Below are 14,553 nucleotides of genomic sequence, written 5' to 3' on the forward strand. Positions count from 1 at the left end.
GGGGGGGGGGGGTGAGGTGGGAGGCGCAGTTCGGCGGAATACAAGCCTACTTATTACTTTGACGGAGTCTTCAGCCGCATTCACACCAACAAAACATGTTTAATTAAACCGGGTTTAACAAAACGAAAACTGGCAACAGAAAGCTGAACCATTGGCTTTGATATATGATTCAAGTAAACTTTAACTTATGCGTTCATTTGTGCTAAATCTGTAGTCGACAAAAATCCGAAAGCAGCTTGTATGAGAGAAACAATATTAAATTGTGTTTAACTAAACAGCTTTTAAACTTGTTTAAGCTTTGGTGTGAACCGGGCAATAGATCAACAAACGCCAAAGAACGCGGACTGAACTTACGGCATATCCTCAGGTAAGACGTCTGCCAAGATGTTGATAGATTCAGTTTTTGCTTTAGCTGTAGGAGCAGCAGCAAGGAGAATCTTAAGTAGGGCGATCTGAAAGACAAAATCCCATTTTCGTTACAACTTTTGCGATACCCAGTGATACTCGGTTACCATGGACACCAAAGGCACAAGCAATAGTGCCCGATTTAGCTATCAGAATAAACGTCACGCACTCAAATTATATCGATACACAGATTAAAGCAAACAATTTAAGAGCAACAGAACGGCGTTAAATGTTTTAACTGATACTTAAGTTCAAACTGAAGAAATCGAACGCTCATTCAAAGAGTCCCACTAAAATTAATGACCTCTCACTGCTTCAAACGCAACTGACAACGTTATTATTTAAAATAGTCTAGACTTTACACTGCACTGACATTTAAGTTTGTGATTCAGTCAGACGGACCGAATATTAGACAACGCCTCAAAACAATAGAATTAAATAAAATTAAAATTAAGTTCTAATTTCAGATTACGTTTTTATTTCGTCCCCGTTGTCGTCATTGCTTAAGTTCCCTAATTTATACAGTACGTAGAGAACCAGTGTTCGTAAAGCGAGGTTAACTTTGTATGAGAGTGTGTTACTAGGGTCACAGAAAAGTGTCCGTTGACTGCATTAAATTAAGTAAGCTAATGTATGAGAAAATATATCAGCTTTTCGTCGGAACAAACACGATTGTCCGTAATTAGCGAATGTCCGTAAATCGTCAATTCACTGAAAAACCATCGCATGCTTCTTCCTCCAAACGGAAGTGCAGTTGAACATCATACTCCTCGCAAGTTTCTTTTTTTTTTTTTAACAGCTTTATTGGGTGTTCACTTACAATACATAATATAAATCAAAAAGAAAGAACCAAAACCCAAAAGGGGCAGGTGCAACGCGACGAATGTCCCATGCGAGGCACTGCCCCTGGACTAAGACCTAGATTAAAACAAAATGAATACTCAAGCATTCGTTAAGAGAAAAACAATGAAAAGTGGCATGGGCACGTTGGGACTAGCGTCCACATGCAGGGGTAATTGAGTTCATATACCCTCGAGAGATGAGTGCTCATTAATTTGCAGACAAAAAGGTGAAAGGCATTAGGCGAGCAAAAACTGGTTGGGGGTGCTAGCTTACAAACATAGTTTCAAAGTTTAACTATTCTGTTAAAGTACGAGGCCTGAATAGTAGATGTTTTACAAAGAGGAGTACATAGATTAAAGGAGTTACTTTAATCCTTTTTAGGTTAAAGGAGTTAGCCTGAGTAGTGCATTAATCAGTTACGTTTATGGTTTCTATTTTACAAGAAATGTGTGACTTAAAGAGACATCACTTTCGTCACTCACCATGTATTGCGGCAGGTTTGGTAGCATAGCTTCGTACAACTGCTCCACGGGACTGAAAGGGATGTTGACTTTTCCCTGCAAAATATGATTCACAATTAGAGTGATTTTCAATTCAGTGCCGAAAGTAATTTCGCCACTTTCTCGACCAATAGGAATCCAAACCAAAACCAATCGTGTTTTGGCCGCACGCGTTTTCCCGCGCTTGGCGCCAGTTACATGTATTTGCTTCGAATTCTGATTGGCTCGTTGTGTTGTTTACATCTGCTGCGATTGGCCAGAGTAATTACTTTGGTTTTGGTTTTATGACACCCAATTGGAAACCGCTCTATTTACCGTGGTGAATTTGTTATACAGCACCACCAGCAGCACAACAAAGACACTTAGCTTTCGAGATAAATCCGCAAAGCGCGGAACAGGGTCCATTTGCGGACACGACAACAAAAGACAAACCAGATTTTGAAAAACGCACTGAATTTTATCACAACATCACGCCACCCTCACTCACGCTCTGTTCACGTGCAAAAGTGGTCAACATCTGTTATCCTATGACGTCATAATTTTCGCCCTGTCAGGCTCATGGGCTTTTGGCGGAAACAGTTCTATTGTTAGATGTCATGTGACTATGAACCAACCAATGAAACGAATGCGTGCGCTTTGGCGGGAAAAAACTTCAGCTATATAACAACTACCACTATTTACCGGTACTGAGGTGAATAATTACGTATAAAACAAAACCAGTGGATAGCTAGCAGTTAGCCACTTTAAATCGGGCCACAAAATCCAGGACAGTGCCGGGAGCTGAATATCATATGCTATCCCGAGTTGAGTAGCCAATCAGAGTGCACAAAAAACAGTATCCACTGGATTAGAATGTACTAAAAGATATTACTCCATCGCACTTGCCAAGCGCAGTGTAGTATAGAAACTACACCTTTCAGTACCGCATGACTCATCCAATAGTGTGAAAAAAAATTAACGGCTAGTTTTGAATTGTTTTTCCAATTTCTAAACCCAGCTATAGCAACTGTTGTCGATTTTCAGTTCTAAGGTATGTGTCTCTTACTTTTGAGTCTGTAAATTAAATCCAAGAAAGTGTGACAATTCAAATGAAAGCTAGCGGGCAATACTTTCCTGTCGTGCTGTTGCTGTTTATTCTCGAAACGAGGCCGAGAGCCAACAACAAACTCAACCCACATATGACGCCAAGTCCGGGAATCGAATTAACCCGGGCCACATTGGCGGGAGACGAGTGCTGTGGCATCTGCACCATTCAAAATAAATATTGTATTGTATTGTATTGTATTGTATGCTGTACAAGATGATTCTAACGTTTGAGTCTGTGGATGAAATCCGAAAGTGTGTCCATTCAAATGAAAGCTACTGAGCAGTACTTTGCTGAGATCCTGTTTATTATGCTGTACAAGGTGGTTCTAGATCTTCTACGTTTGTTCTGTTTATTATACCACACAAAGTGGTCGGTGAAATGGCACCGCAATACAACAATACGACAATTATAATTTTATTCTTCCACAGCTGTGAAAGAAAACACGCGAACCGTAGCAGGCAACGCAAATAAATAACAAATAATAAAAGAGACAAATTTATATAGCGTATAATTCCATGACGAGATGATCAACTGCGCTTTAGAGTATGAGGACACTCTCCAGATCGAATTGGAACTTGGAAATGTTGGTTTTTGAGGAGAGGGGAAAACCGGAGTACCCGGTAAGGAAAACCTCTCGGAGCAGGGACAAGAACCAACAACAGCCACATATGACGCCGAGTCCGAGAATGGAGCCGGGGCAATGGGAGGCAAGTACTCTCACCACTGCGCCAACCCTGCTCACATCCTTCCCGATAGCAAACAAAGAAACTATACATACATTGAATTATACCTCGTTCTTCAAACTGAACAGTCCTTCTTAATAACTAACAATCCAGTCATTGCACAGATTTATAACAAGGTACCTTTGTGAAGGGCCTGTTAGAAGCGTCGTCTTCTTCTTTGATTTGAATTTCAGACAGCGAAACATACATATGCTGCAAAGCAAAACAAAACAAAACAAAAATCATGAAAAATACCTCTCACACAATTTAATTTTTTCTAAAATTCGCATATCAAACAGTCATACAAAATCTGCACGTGTAACTTATTGGCATAATAATAATAATAATAATAATAATAATAATAATAATAATAATAATAATAATAATAATAATAATAATAATAATAATAATTATTATTATTATTATTATTAAGCACAGAATTGAAAAAGTTAATATTATTTACATTGAAGCTGTGCAGATATTATACAATAAGCTGAATAACATCAGAAACTACTACGTGATAATGTTAAAAACTACTACATTATACATACATACAGTTATAATGAATCAACTGAAATATATAATTACCTTTTTAAGGATAGAAAGACCTTCATGTATTGGACCGGGGAGGCCTGCAATTGTATGAGAATCCCTGCAAAACAAAACAAAAAAAACAAAAAAAGGAAAAACAAAATAAATATCAGTGAGCTTTGGTTCGAGTTTAATTACTACTCAATAAAGATTCTTCCATTTGTGCCTCAGTTTTGTCCAAGACTTTTCTTTACCATTAGCTTGAAATTACATGTAGCTTCCAAAACATTTTAAGGAGCGAAATGAAAACCTCGGCTAACTGTTAATCGGGGATTAGCGTTAATCAGCTTTCGCTGGAAAAACTGCGCCCGGAGTTTTGAGAGTTCGCTACAATCGACCTTTCGCCGATATCTCGGAAATGTATAAGCCTTTATGCCATTTTGAATTGGAGAAAACATGGAGAATAGAGCAGTGTTTGTATGGGAATCCGAAGAAAAATCGTCTCCGTAAGAATCAATTTCTCAAATGTTAAAGCTCTGCAAATCGAGGACATCGGACCAAAGATTTACGTCTGTGATGCGAAAGAAGCCACGTGATGCTGGGTCTTCAGCAGTATTGGAGAGTCCCAGATCTGTAACAGATTTAGATTTGGACGTAGGAAATGCAAATAGCATTATGATTTTTAAACGCCAATTTGTAAATCAATTTTAGAACATTTTACTGTTACTTGTTAGCTTTTGTCTTTCATCATTTTCTGCTCTAAACTCACTCTTTTTTAATCATCTACAGTCGACTCCCGATAACTCGAACCTTCAAGGGAAATTGAAAAAAGTTCGAGTTATCGGGAGTTCAAGTTATCGAGGGTAAAATTATACAGAAAATGAAAGGAAAGGGAAATTGGTTCCAGTTAGCGGGAGGTTCGAGTTATAGGGAGTCGACTGTATCAGCTTTTACTTTTTTCCAGGACCTTTCTGACAATCACTTCCGTGAGAGTCTCCTGGTTTAAATATTATTATTACTATAATTACTATCTGTCGTGAAAAGTAGGGAACGGGGATGTTCACGCCAAAGGCGCGATCAATTAAGGTCTTCCGGGGGGCATGCTTCACTAGGAAATCACTGTTTCAAATTACACCCCCTGAAAACGCTCCTGCGACCGCAGAGATGGCTTCCTAGCCCTGGCCCCGGTTGTTCAAAGAGTGGACAACTTTATCCAGCGGATAAGACACTATTCGGCGGATAAAATTTATCAACTGGAGGGCATTTTATCCGCTGGATAGCGACTTATCAATTGGATAAAGTTATCCGTTCTTTGAACAACCGGTGTCAGGATTATAGCCTAAACCACCCGGATGGAACTACAAACGATTTAGCTTGTCTTAACAGAAGATGACAACATGCAAAATGTATGAACATCAGCTGTAAATCCCAAGAGGAGTAATAAAAATGCATCACTTTGACCAGAAGCCCATAATTTCAGAAGTACTCCAAATAGAATGATGCGTACCATTTGATTTTCCAACTGGAATTTCCGGCCTTTCCATGTAACTGGTAACACCCATAGAGATGTTTTAAAACTTTCGTGGTCTCTAACACATGTTTTGGATTCTCTTGGCCTTGCCCGAGGAGAAACGATAACGAATTATTCGACATTTTAGTTACGTTAGAATAGAGGGGCAACATATTCTCACAGCTGCTATGCCGCTAATTCTCAGAAGGCACTTTGGCAACTGTGTTTTGAGCTACAATCTGCTATCATTCAGTTATTGAGTTTTTGTGTGGCCCTTTAGCTTTAAGCCCTAACAGTGATCAGCATCAAATTTCTCCTTGTAATATCAATGCTTATTTAGCCCCTGAGGTCATGAGAATTAAGGATATGATCACCCAAGGTGAGTTTTCTTGATATTTTAATCATTTCTTCCCAGTACTTTTATAAGAAAAGTATGGGGACAAGAGAGGAGAACTTGTTCTTTGATATTAAACAATTAATCACCGAAGTGGAGGTGAATAGTGAAATATCCATCACTTTCACCGACACTGAGGTGAATAATTGTTTTAGTATATACCACACAAGCTGAATAACTAGTGGACCAAAAAAACATATTTTATTTCTGACAATATACCGACAAATGGTATGAAATTTTAAAATCTCGCGCGCCACGCGGTAAGCGATTTCTTATCGGGTAGAAAGTTCCGTCTCGCTTTCTTGCAGACAAATAAACCTTTTGGAGACACTTGTTTAGTTCCTACAGTGTCATTTCTTTAATTTTCTGTGAAATTTGTCTTGTTTTTGAATCCATGCTGAAAAATATTAGATGTTTCATTGTTGTCATTTGTAATTTTTGTGCACGGCAGTTTTCGTAAACAAGGGATTGTATTTTCATTTTTATTCTTAGAATATGGGGTTAAAGAGATTAAACAAGTCACCATTTAATGCCGTCAAACCAAACTTTGTTGCCATTTATGTATTTTTTTTAACAGCCGCCTCGTAAACCATCTTGTCTCTCTTCGGCTGCTCGGAGGTGAATAGTACTTGGCTAATCACCTCCGAGCTAACCAATCAGCGCGCGCGAAAAGTACTATTCACTTGAGTGGTGTATACTAATATTGGATTTAAAAGATAAATAAGACATGAGAAATATTAAAAATAAACAGCTCACATCAAAGTACCGGACATCACGCAGCAAACAACCGGATGTTATGTCCGGCCTCACACCTCAACGAAAAACGTGACCTAATCAACTTTCATTCGGTAAATTCCTCACTTTTTATACAGATGAATGTTTGAAAACATTAAGAACGTGATTGCTCAGACTTGCCAAAACCTTTCGGCTAAGTACCTTTAGTTTTTTAAGTTTGATTACGTCCGAGATTTATTTGTAAAGAAATTATTTGTCGTCGGTTTCTCGTACAAACAGTATATTTAAGGAAGCCATCATTTCACGCGAATTGGCCGCCTTTTTTTAAATTATAATTTAGTTTTTTAATTATTTATCGGCAAAATTTCCAAGCGGACTAGCGAAAACGTTTTGCGATAGTTAGTTTCCTGTTCTTCTACCGAACAAAATTGCGCACGAAAATTCGTTCACACAGCCGATCCAACAAGCCGGTCCTTTGTCTTCTTTCCTTTCAAGCTGAGCGATTTCTTGCCTCCAAAGGCGCTAGGCGTTTCGATATTTTCGAGAAGGGCGCACTAACAGCATGCAGTAAAAATCACACACGAATGCGACGACCTACTAGTACTTAGTCGCCAAAAATTGAACTCGTATTTCTTCAATTAGCTTCAATTCTTGGGACTATTTGTCTGGGAGTTTGCGATGTGGCTGCGCCTGTTCAAGATCGCTATACGCAAGATTTTTACCACGCGCTGGGAAAGCGAAATTTTTGTTCGAAAAATAATAACAAAAAAATAGCAAAAATAGAAAAGTTCTCTAGTATACCATTTCGTTAAGAAACCACGCGCGTGCCACGCAACCCGTGCTGAGCGCGGGAAAATAGTCTCTGCTGTTGCTTGGCTAAAGCAGTTGACACTGCACGTGCCACGAGTTTGGAACTAATTAGGTGCCCTAGTGAAATGATAGGGTTACCCTTGCAAGGCGCCGGCTAAACTCACGTTTCTTCTTGTTTTCGCTTTCATGTTTTCAAGGCTGCTTGATTACCCTACCAGAAAATTCTACTTACAAACAGGGAGAACTTTGTCGCGGTAAAAGGTTGCTCAAATTATGGAATTTTCGTAGAGTGTGTGTATAGCACAGGAAAAAAAATCCGTACGGTATAAATAAATTTCTGTAAGGTATTTTGCACATGAAAACACAGGGAGGAATGGATCACCCAGACGGTTATGGAAGGGGGGTGGGTGGGTGGGTGTCCACTGCCTGTGGTGGGTCTGGGAATTAGGGTGTGCATTTTTTCCGAGGGGTGCGTGGAATCAAAACCCGGATTTTTTTTAATCGAATAACGGATTTTGCGTTTTTAATGGAATCGAAAGACAAAAAAAAGATCATGAATCTAATGCAATACACACTTCGAATGACTTTTTCACTTTCTTTTTTTTTTTTTAAGGATTAAAGGATTAAAAAATAGTCGACTTGACCAGCGGTGTTCTGTGCAAATTTGTTTCCGGTAAGAAGTGTTGGTTTTATGAAAACGAAAATTTAGCCAAATTTCATTGTCATTACTTGTCACCAAAATTTCACATGACTCTACGTTTGGGGCTGATTTGAGCAAAAGCAGAAATTTTACTGACGAACCTAACAGAAATAACTATTGTAGCTAAGATGATCGCTGAATAATTTGCTTGTTGAAATTGTAATTAACTTCATGATAGTACTGAAAATATCTTCGTTATGTGCAACACTGTAAGCCTGCATCCTGCGTTGTTATAGCAAATAACCGCTTTCCGGGTTTTCCGGTGTTTTGGTGGCGAAGAATCCACATGATCAGAGGTAGGGAAAACGTTCGTGTGTCTCAAACTACTCCTATTTGAATTTTCACGCAATCTTCTGTTTAAATTCCCGAACGCGGGATTGCTCACGACATGAACACACTGGAAAGGCAATTTAAACAACAGATTGTTTCAAAACACGCCCGGAATTATCTGTCTCTCTGGCCAATCAAGGGTGTTTGTAGTTCACGTTTTATTTAACTTTTCGACGGCATTTTATAAGGGGGGTGGGAACACACCCGAAACTATGTTTTATGCTATCTTGTTTATATTGCCTTTTTTAGGTTTTGTATTATGTAGCCTTACAAATGTTTCAAGAATTTTCACGGGTTTTCAAATGTTAAAAAAGACTAAAAGGCCCCGACACCAAGACAGTTTCCTGTCAACGTGAATAGCTCTTGCAGTCATGGTGTGTGAAGACAAATCTTCTTCTAGGGTTTCTTTCCTAAATCATAACCGATTTCCTAAGAAGATCAGTCATGGGTATTGCCTTCTTACACGTGAGGAAAAAACACGAGGATTTCGAAGCCGCTAAATTTCATATGTTACGACTTCGCCCCTTAGCCTAGACATAAACAACCTCCGGGAATAACATGCAACTTTTTGTTTTTGTTTGTTTTTAATTAAGGCAACAAGAGAGAGGTTGATCGGAGGTTTATACAGGAAGAAGGTAAGCTTAGAGCTTAAAACGCTTATCACGAACACACCAATTTGGGCCCCTTAGGCTAAATGGAGATAGGGGGTGGGAGGGGGGATTTGAAAACGAAAACTTGCGATTAAATTCAAGACACGTTTCGTTCGATCTCGTTTGATTGGGCATCCTAAAAACCTGATTAACAACAATGTTTAGTCACGCCCAGACCAGGGTGTAAAGGGAGATCACGGACGGATTGATAAACCTGTGAGCACTCAGGGTTCTTCAACCACAAAAACATATAATGATTAAACAGCTGGACATGTTAATGTGAACCTTTTATAGACAAAACGAATCAAATATTTCGTCGCTCTATACCCAGTTACAGCTGTCCACTGTGTCGATCACGTTTTCAATACCAAGCTCATCACTTGAGCGTGATTGTACAACTATTTAAAATTTCTCTTCCCGTGCACTGAACAAGAGTCTTGTGTCCCAGAAATAAATAAAAAAAATTGATAAAATCTCAACAGGTGTGGTTATGAAATAACAAAAACCGTAAGCATAGTGTCCAACCTTTTACCGATAGTTTTTTTTATGAGTTTTGAAGGGCTAATTTAAAAATCATTATTTACGCGTTAAAAAGTGGGGAGTTGTGATGTGTGCGAATAATTACATGGTTTAAGGCGAGTCATTGCTTTCCGCTCGCAGTATTTCTCCTTGCCTCTAGTATAAAATAGCCTGCAAAACAAGCGTATTTTTTTTTGCGTTTTTCAGGCGAGCGGTAGATAAAAATAGACACGAATTCGCTCGCAACACATTTTTTTTCGCGCCGTTCGCCACTATCTAAACGCCTTGAACAGGTTATCATTTTTCCATCGCGTCGAATAAAGTAACAGATAAGACTAATTTGATTTGACTGTATAAGTGTCGTCTTTTCGATTATTCTATCATTAATTATCTCCTACAGAATGAGACTGAGTTTAGTACTGTTTGTCGTTAGGCTAATGTACTGAGGTATCCTCACGAAGAGCTGAGCCATAACTTGAGCATTATTATGCTTTTCGATTTGTACGGAAAAAATAAAATAAAAACAACAAAACATATCAAATTAAATTTGCCCTTTTCCAGGGTCAGGGCTATTGGATTTGGTTCTTACTCTTGTGTCTGTGGAAAACCCACAAGTGTGGCTAAACAAATAAAAGCTACTGAGCAATGTTCTTTCGGATTTTAGCCAATGCGTTAAAACACAGTTAAGAAGAGGAGTCTATGGTCAAACTTTAGGATTTTCTTGAACACATTCGCATAAACAACAGCACGGAAATACTTCTAAGCAGCAGTCATTTGAAAAGGTCACGTTTTAGGATTTCATCCAAAGACTCAAATATTAGAACAACCTTGAACGGCATAATAAACAGAACCACAAGCCGATTATTTAGTTATTCAGTTGTTTAGGATAAATCTAAGCACTCTATTAGCAGCGTCGCTTTGATTATTCCTAGATAAGTCGACTTACCAAGGAAAGATCGAAGCGAACCGGCATGCTAGCAGGGCAAGATTGTAGACACACAAAAAAAGCGAATTAAAAAAGGTAGCGTTGAGAAGTCGCTAATTTTATAAAGTGTTATCATTTTAGATTTGATCTCTCGCTACTTAAAGGGGAAGTCTCACGCAAATTTAATGTCATTTCAAAACCCCAAAATGTTTGTTTGTCAGCAGAAATATACTGACAAAATAATTGTCAAGTTTGTCATAAATTATCACCCCAGTGCAATAGAACTGTCGATTAGTGCCTCTGGCCAGAGACAGAGTAGGCCGGCATGGATTGACACTTGAAAAATGTTAGGCTAATGTTTTTCAAGTTCTCGCATTTTTGTTTCCAAAATGCGCTAGAACAGATCACGAGTTGTTCCTTTCAAGAATTGAGTTGATTTCTTTTCTCTCGTCATTCTAGAATTATTTGGCAGCTGATTGAAGGTCTTATTTCATCATTTTTAACAAAAGATATCAAAAACCCCATGATACTTCCACTTTATAACACCCTTGGACCTCTAAATTTGATTTCACCTTCTGCAGGAAGTTTGGAAATCTTATACAAGAACAACACCTGTTGAAACTGTGAAACACGAGCCACCTGGAAAAATCACAAGACTGCACGACAGTTTAAACCAATTGTTTAGTTATTTAGTTGTTTAGGATAAATCTTAGTACTCTTCTAGCAGCGTCGCTCTGATTATTCCTAGATAAGTCGGCTTATCAAGGAAAGATCGAGGCGAACGTGCTAGCACGGCAAAATTGTAGACACACAAAAAACAAAATGAAAATGGAAGCGTTGAGAAGTCGCTAATTATATGAAGTGTTATTATTTTATATTTGATCTCTCGCTACTTAATACACGACTTAGACCTCCAAATTTGATTTCACCTTCTGCAGGAAGTTTGGAAATCTAATACAAGACAAACACCTGTTAAAAATGTAACACAAGCCACCTGGAAAAATCACAAGACTGCACTGCAGATTAAACTAACCACGGCTTCAAAAGACATGGGGTGAATATTTCCTGTTAATAATGGACTTAGCCGCTACATTGGTCGTGCGCGAGAGCTTGCAAGCCGCAGAAATTTGTCAAAGAATCCTTCACATTCGAGATCAGAAGCCTGTGTTTTGCCACAGCTAGGTAGCGCCCTAATGGTTTATTGTTTTTTGACAGCTTGGCTGGAAGTGCACATAAGCACAATGGGACAGATTGTGAGGTGATTAGCTGACGTCATGCGTAAATACTATCTGGTATAAAAAAATTTCCGCGCTGCGGTTTGCTCGCATGTTCAGGGTGACTGTGCACGCCTGAGGATCTAACTCGCTTTGAAGCGCAATCGAAGTGTTTTACAGCGTCAAAAGATTCACCAACAGACCAATCACAATGCCGAGATCTTTCCTGATCAAGAAGAAACGAGAGAGAGAGCCCAAGAACACGCTTTATGAACCAAAACCAAAAGGTGGGATCCGATTTCTGTTTGTGCACTTGTCAGGATTTTTTTCAAAGCTCCCCACAGGTAACAAGTGTATGCATGTCAAGGCAGTGCTCGCGGTTTTCAAAACTTTCGCTGTAATATTCGGTATAATTTTGCTTCAAATGTCTCTAAATCTATCAGAGAAATACCATTGTCGCTAAAAGGCTGCTAGCACGAGAGCATAAATTTCGCATCTCACAAATATTGCGTATGTTTTGATAGCTGCACATGTGCTTAACTCGCGATCTCATTTTATAACCACCAGATCGAGTACCTGACCTCGAAGGTGAAACCATGCCAGATTCCTCTGTGATTAACAAACATGTTCGGAAAACACCACTATTGCAAACGTGGAACGGTTTTAGAGCGCAGTACATTTATCCATCTGAAGTCACATCGTGCGAGGCGAAACAAGCCGCGACGAGCAAGTACACAGACGACAACTCGTCACCATCACACGACGACAAGTCCGCGGATTTCGTTGGGAATGAGAAGCTGGAAAATCAACAGCTATCGACAGATGCGCTGAGAAAATCCAGCGGGTTGAAGAAATACAAGTGCGATGAATGCCAGAGAAGCTTCTCCACCGGCGCGACCCTACGCAAGCACAAACATCCTCGCAAGGAGTTTGCATGCAAGCACTGTGACAAAACCTATGTTTCGCTGGGTGCGCTGAAAATGCACATCCGCACGCACACGTTGCCGTGTAAATGTACGATCTGCGGCAAGGCATTCAGTCGTCCGTGGCTGCTTCAAGGACACATTCGCACGCACACGGGGGAGAAACCATACCAGTGTCCTACATGTCAGCGTGCGTTCGCCGACCGTTCGAATCTACGTGCTCATCTGCAAACACATTCCGCCGTGAAAAAATACTGTTGTTCGCAATGCTCCCGTTCATTTTCCCGTATGTCTCTCTTGCTCAAACATCAGTACACTTGCGGAAATGAACCATGAACTGAAAATCTTGGATATTTTATTTACCGCGTCTTGTTTCAAACAATCGAAAACTCGTAGAAAAAAAGTGTTAATATAAACGGCAAGTTTATTGAGCTAATGGTCCAATTAGTTTGTATTTAAAAACGTAAAAAGATATTTTATGAACAGTATTTGTCATGTTTTCTTTTTTCGGTTAGCTGAGTTTTTCACGCACGAACTTCAGTGACCTTCGATCAGGTGTCAAGATGCGATGCAATTTTCAACGCGACAAATTTATAACAAATGATACGAAATACTTTTAATATAGCTTACGTCTTATTGACATTTTGACACCTTGACACAATCAAAACTTGCTAGAAAGCGCGCTGGCAATGGAAGCATTGATCCTAAACAAAACAGGAAACGAAAATGGTTAAAAAGTCATTTAGTTCATGTGTCAACGTTTGTTAAAGTTTTTTGAAAGACAATCTGACCTTATAAAGAACTGGCACTTTTCAGAATAATTTTACACTTGAAGATGGACGAGGGATGATATGAAATTAAAATGAGCCCTATTCTCTTCCACCTGTGAACATTAACTTAGAAATTTTTCAAGGGCTTCAGTATGTTAAAAGATTCTTTGTTACAATTACGTTTGATAGAAGTAAATAGGATACCGTACTTAAATATATAATTGACCACGACTAGTAAATACTTAACGTAGAATTAAAAGGGTGTAAAGTCGTATCTAAAAATAAACGCGGCTGACAAAGGTATATTATCGAGTGACCACTTTTATCCTATTTAAATTGCACTGGAAGGAGATACAGCATCGGAAGATTTATGAAAGAAAAGGGTAAGCGGCATTGTACTGAGATTTTACGAAGATAATTCCGTTTTATAAGCCCAAGAGTCAAATTTCACGTTGCGTATTATGGTTCTGATCGTTTGTGACTATATGTGGATCAAAAACGTGCAAATGAGAGCTACTGAGCAGTACTTTTCTGTGGTGCTGTTTATTTATATGCTGTACAAGGTGGTTCTAACGTTTGAGTCTGTGGATGAAATTCTAACGTGTGACCCTTCGAATGAAAGCTACTGAGGAGTACTTTCCCGTGGTGCTGTTTATTATGTTGTACAAGGTGGTTCTAACGTTTAAATCTGTGGATGAAAATCTAACGTGAGACCATTCAAATGAAACTGAGGTACTGTGGCACCTGTGGTGTTGTTTGTTTATATGCTGTCCAAGGTGGTTCTAATTTTGAGTTTGTGGTAGCCTGTGAACAGGCTCCCAAGAGGGGTATAGGGCGAAAAGGAAAATTGTTTATTATGCTTTACAAGGTGGTTCTAACTTAAGAGTCTGTAAGGGATGAAGTGTGACCGTTCAAATAAAAGCTACTGAGCAGCACTTTCCTGCGGTGCTGTTTGTTGCGTTGTACAAGTGGTTATAGCTATTGA

General features: G+C 39.1%; 2 protein-coding genes across 2 annotated transcripts in view; one reads left to right on the top strand and one right to left on the bottom strand.

Moving 5' to 3' along the window:
* Positions 1-14,553, bottom strand: part of LOC146463125 (striatin-interacting protein 1-like) — a 46,006-nt gene that overhangs the window by 11,766 nt on the left and 19,687 nt on the right. The window contains exons 12-15 of the mRNA XM_085084826.1: positions 4,146-4,209; positions 3,699-3,770; positions 1,731-1,805; positions 355-452 (exon numbers count right to left, since the gene is read on the bottom strand). Coding sequence (XP_084940952.1) covers positions 355-452; positions 1,731-1,805; positions 3,699-3,770; positions 4,146-4,209 — 309 coding nt within the window. The remainder of the gene's footprint in view (positions 1-354; positions 453-1,730; positions 1,806-3,698; positions 3,771-4,145; positions 4,210-14,553) is intronic.
* LOC146463126 (uncharacterized) lies at positions 11,524-13,871 on the top strand. The gene is made up of 2 exons (XM_085084856.1): positions 11,524-12,162; positions 12,443-13,871. Exons 1-2 carry the CDS (start codon positions 12,087-12,089, stop codon positions 13,132-13,134), a joined length of 768 nt encoding a protein of 255 aa, XP_084940982.1. The 5' UTR covers positions 11,524-12,086; the 3' UTR covers positions 13,135-13,871.

Source organism: Pavona decussata, unplaced genomic scaffold (assembly GCF_977016875.1).
Source record: "Pavona decussata unplaced genomic scaffold, jaPavDecu1.1 SCAFFOLD_180, whole genome shotgun sequence".
NCBI classification, from domain to species: domain Eukaryota; kingdom Metazoa; phylum Cnidaria; class Anthozoa; order Scleractinia; family Agariciidae; genus Pavona; species Pavona decussata.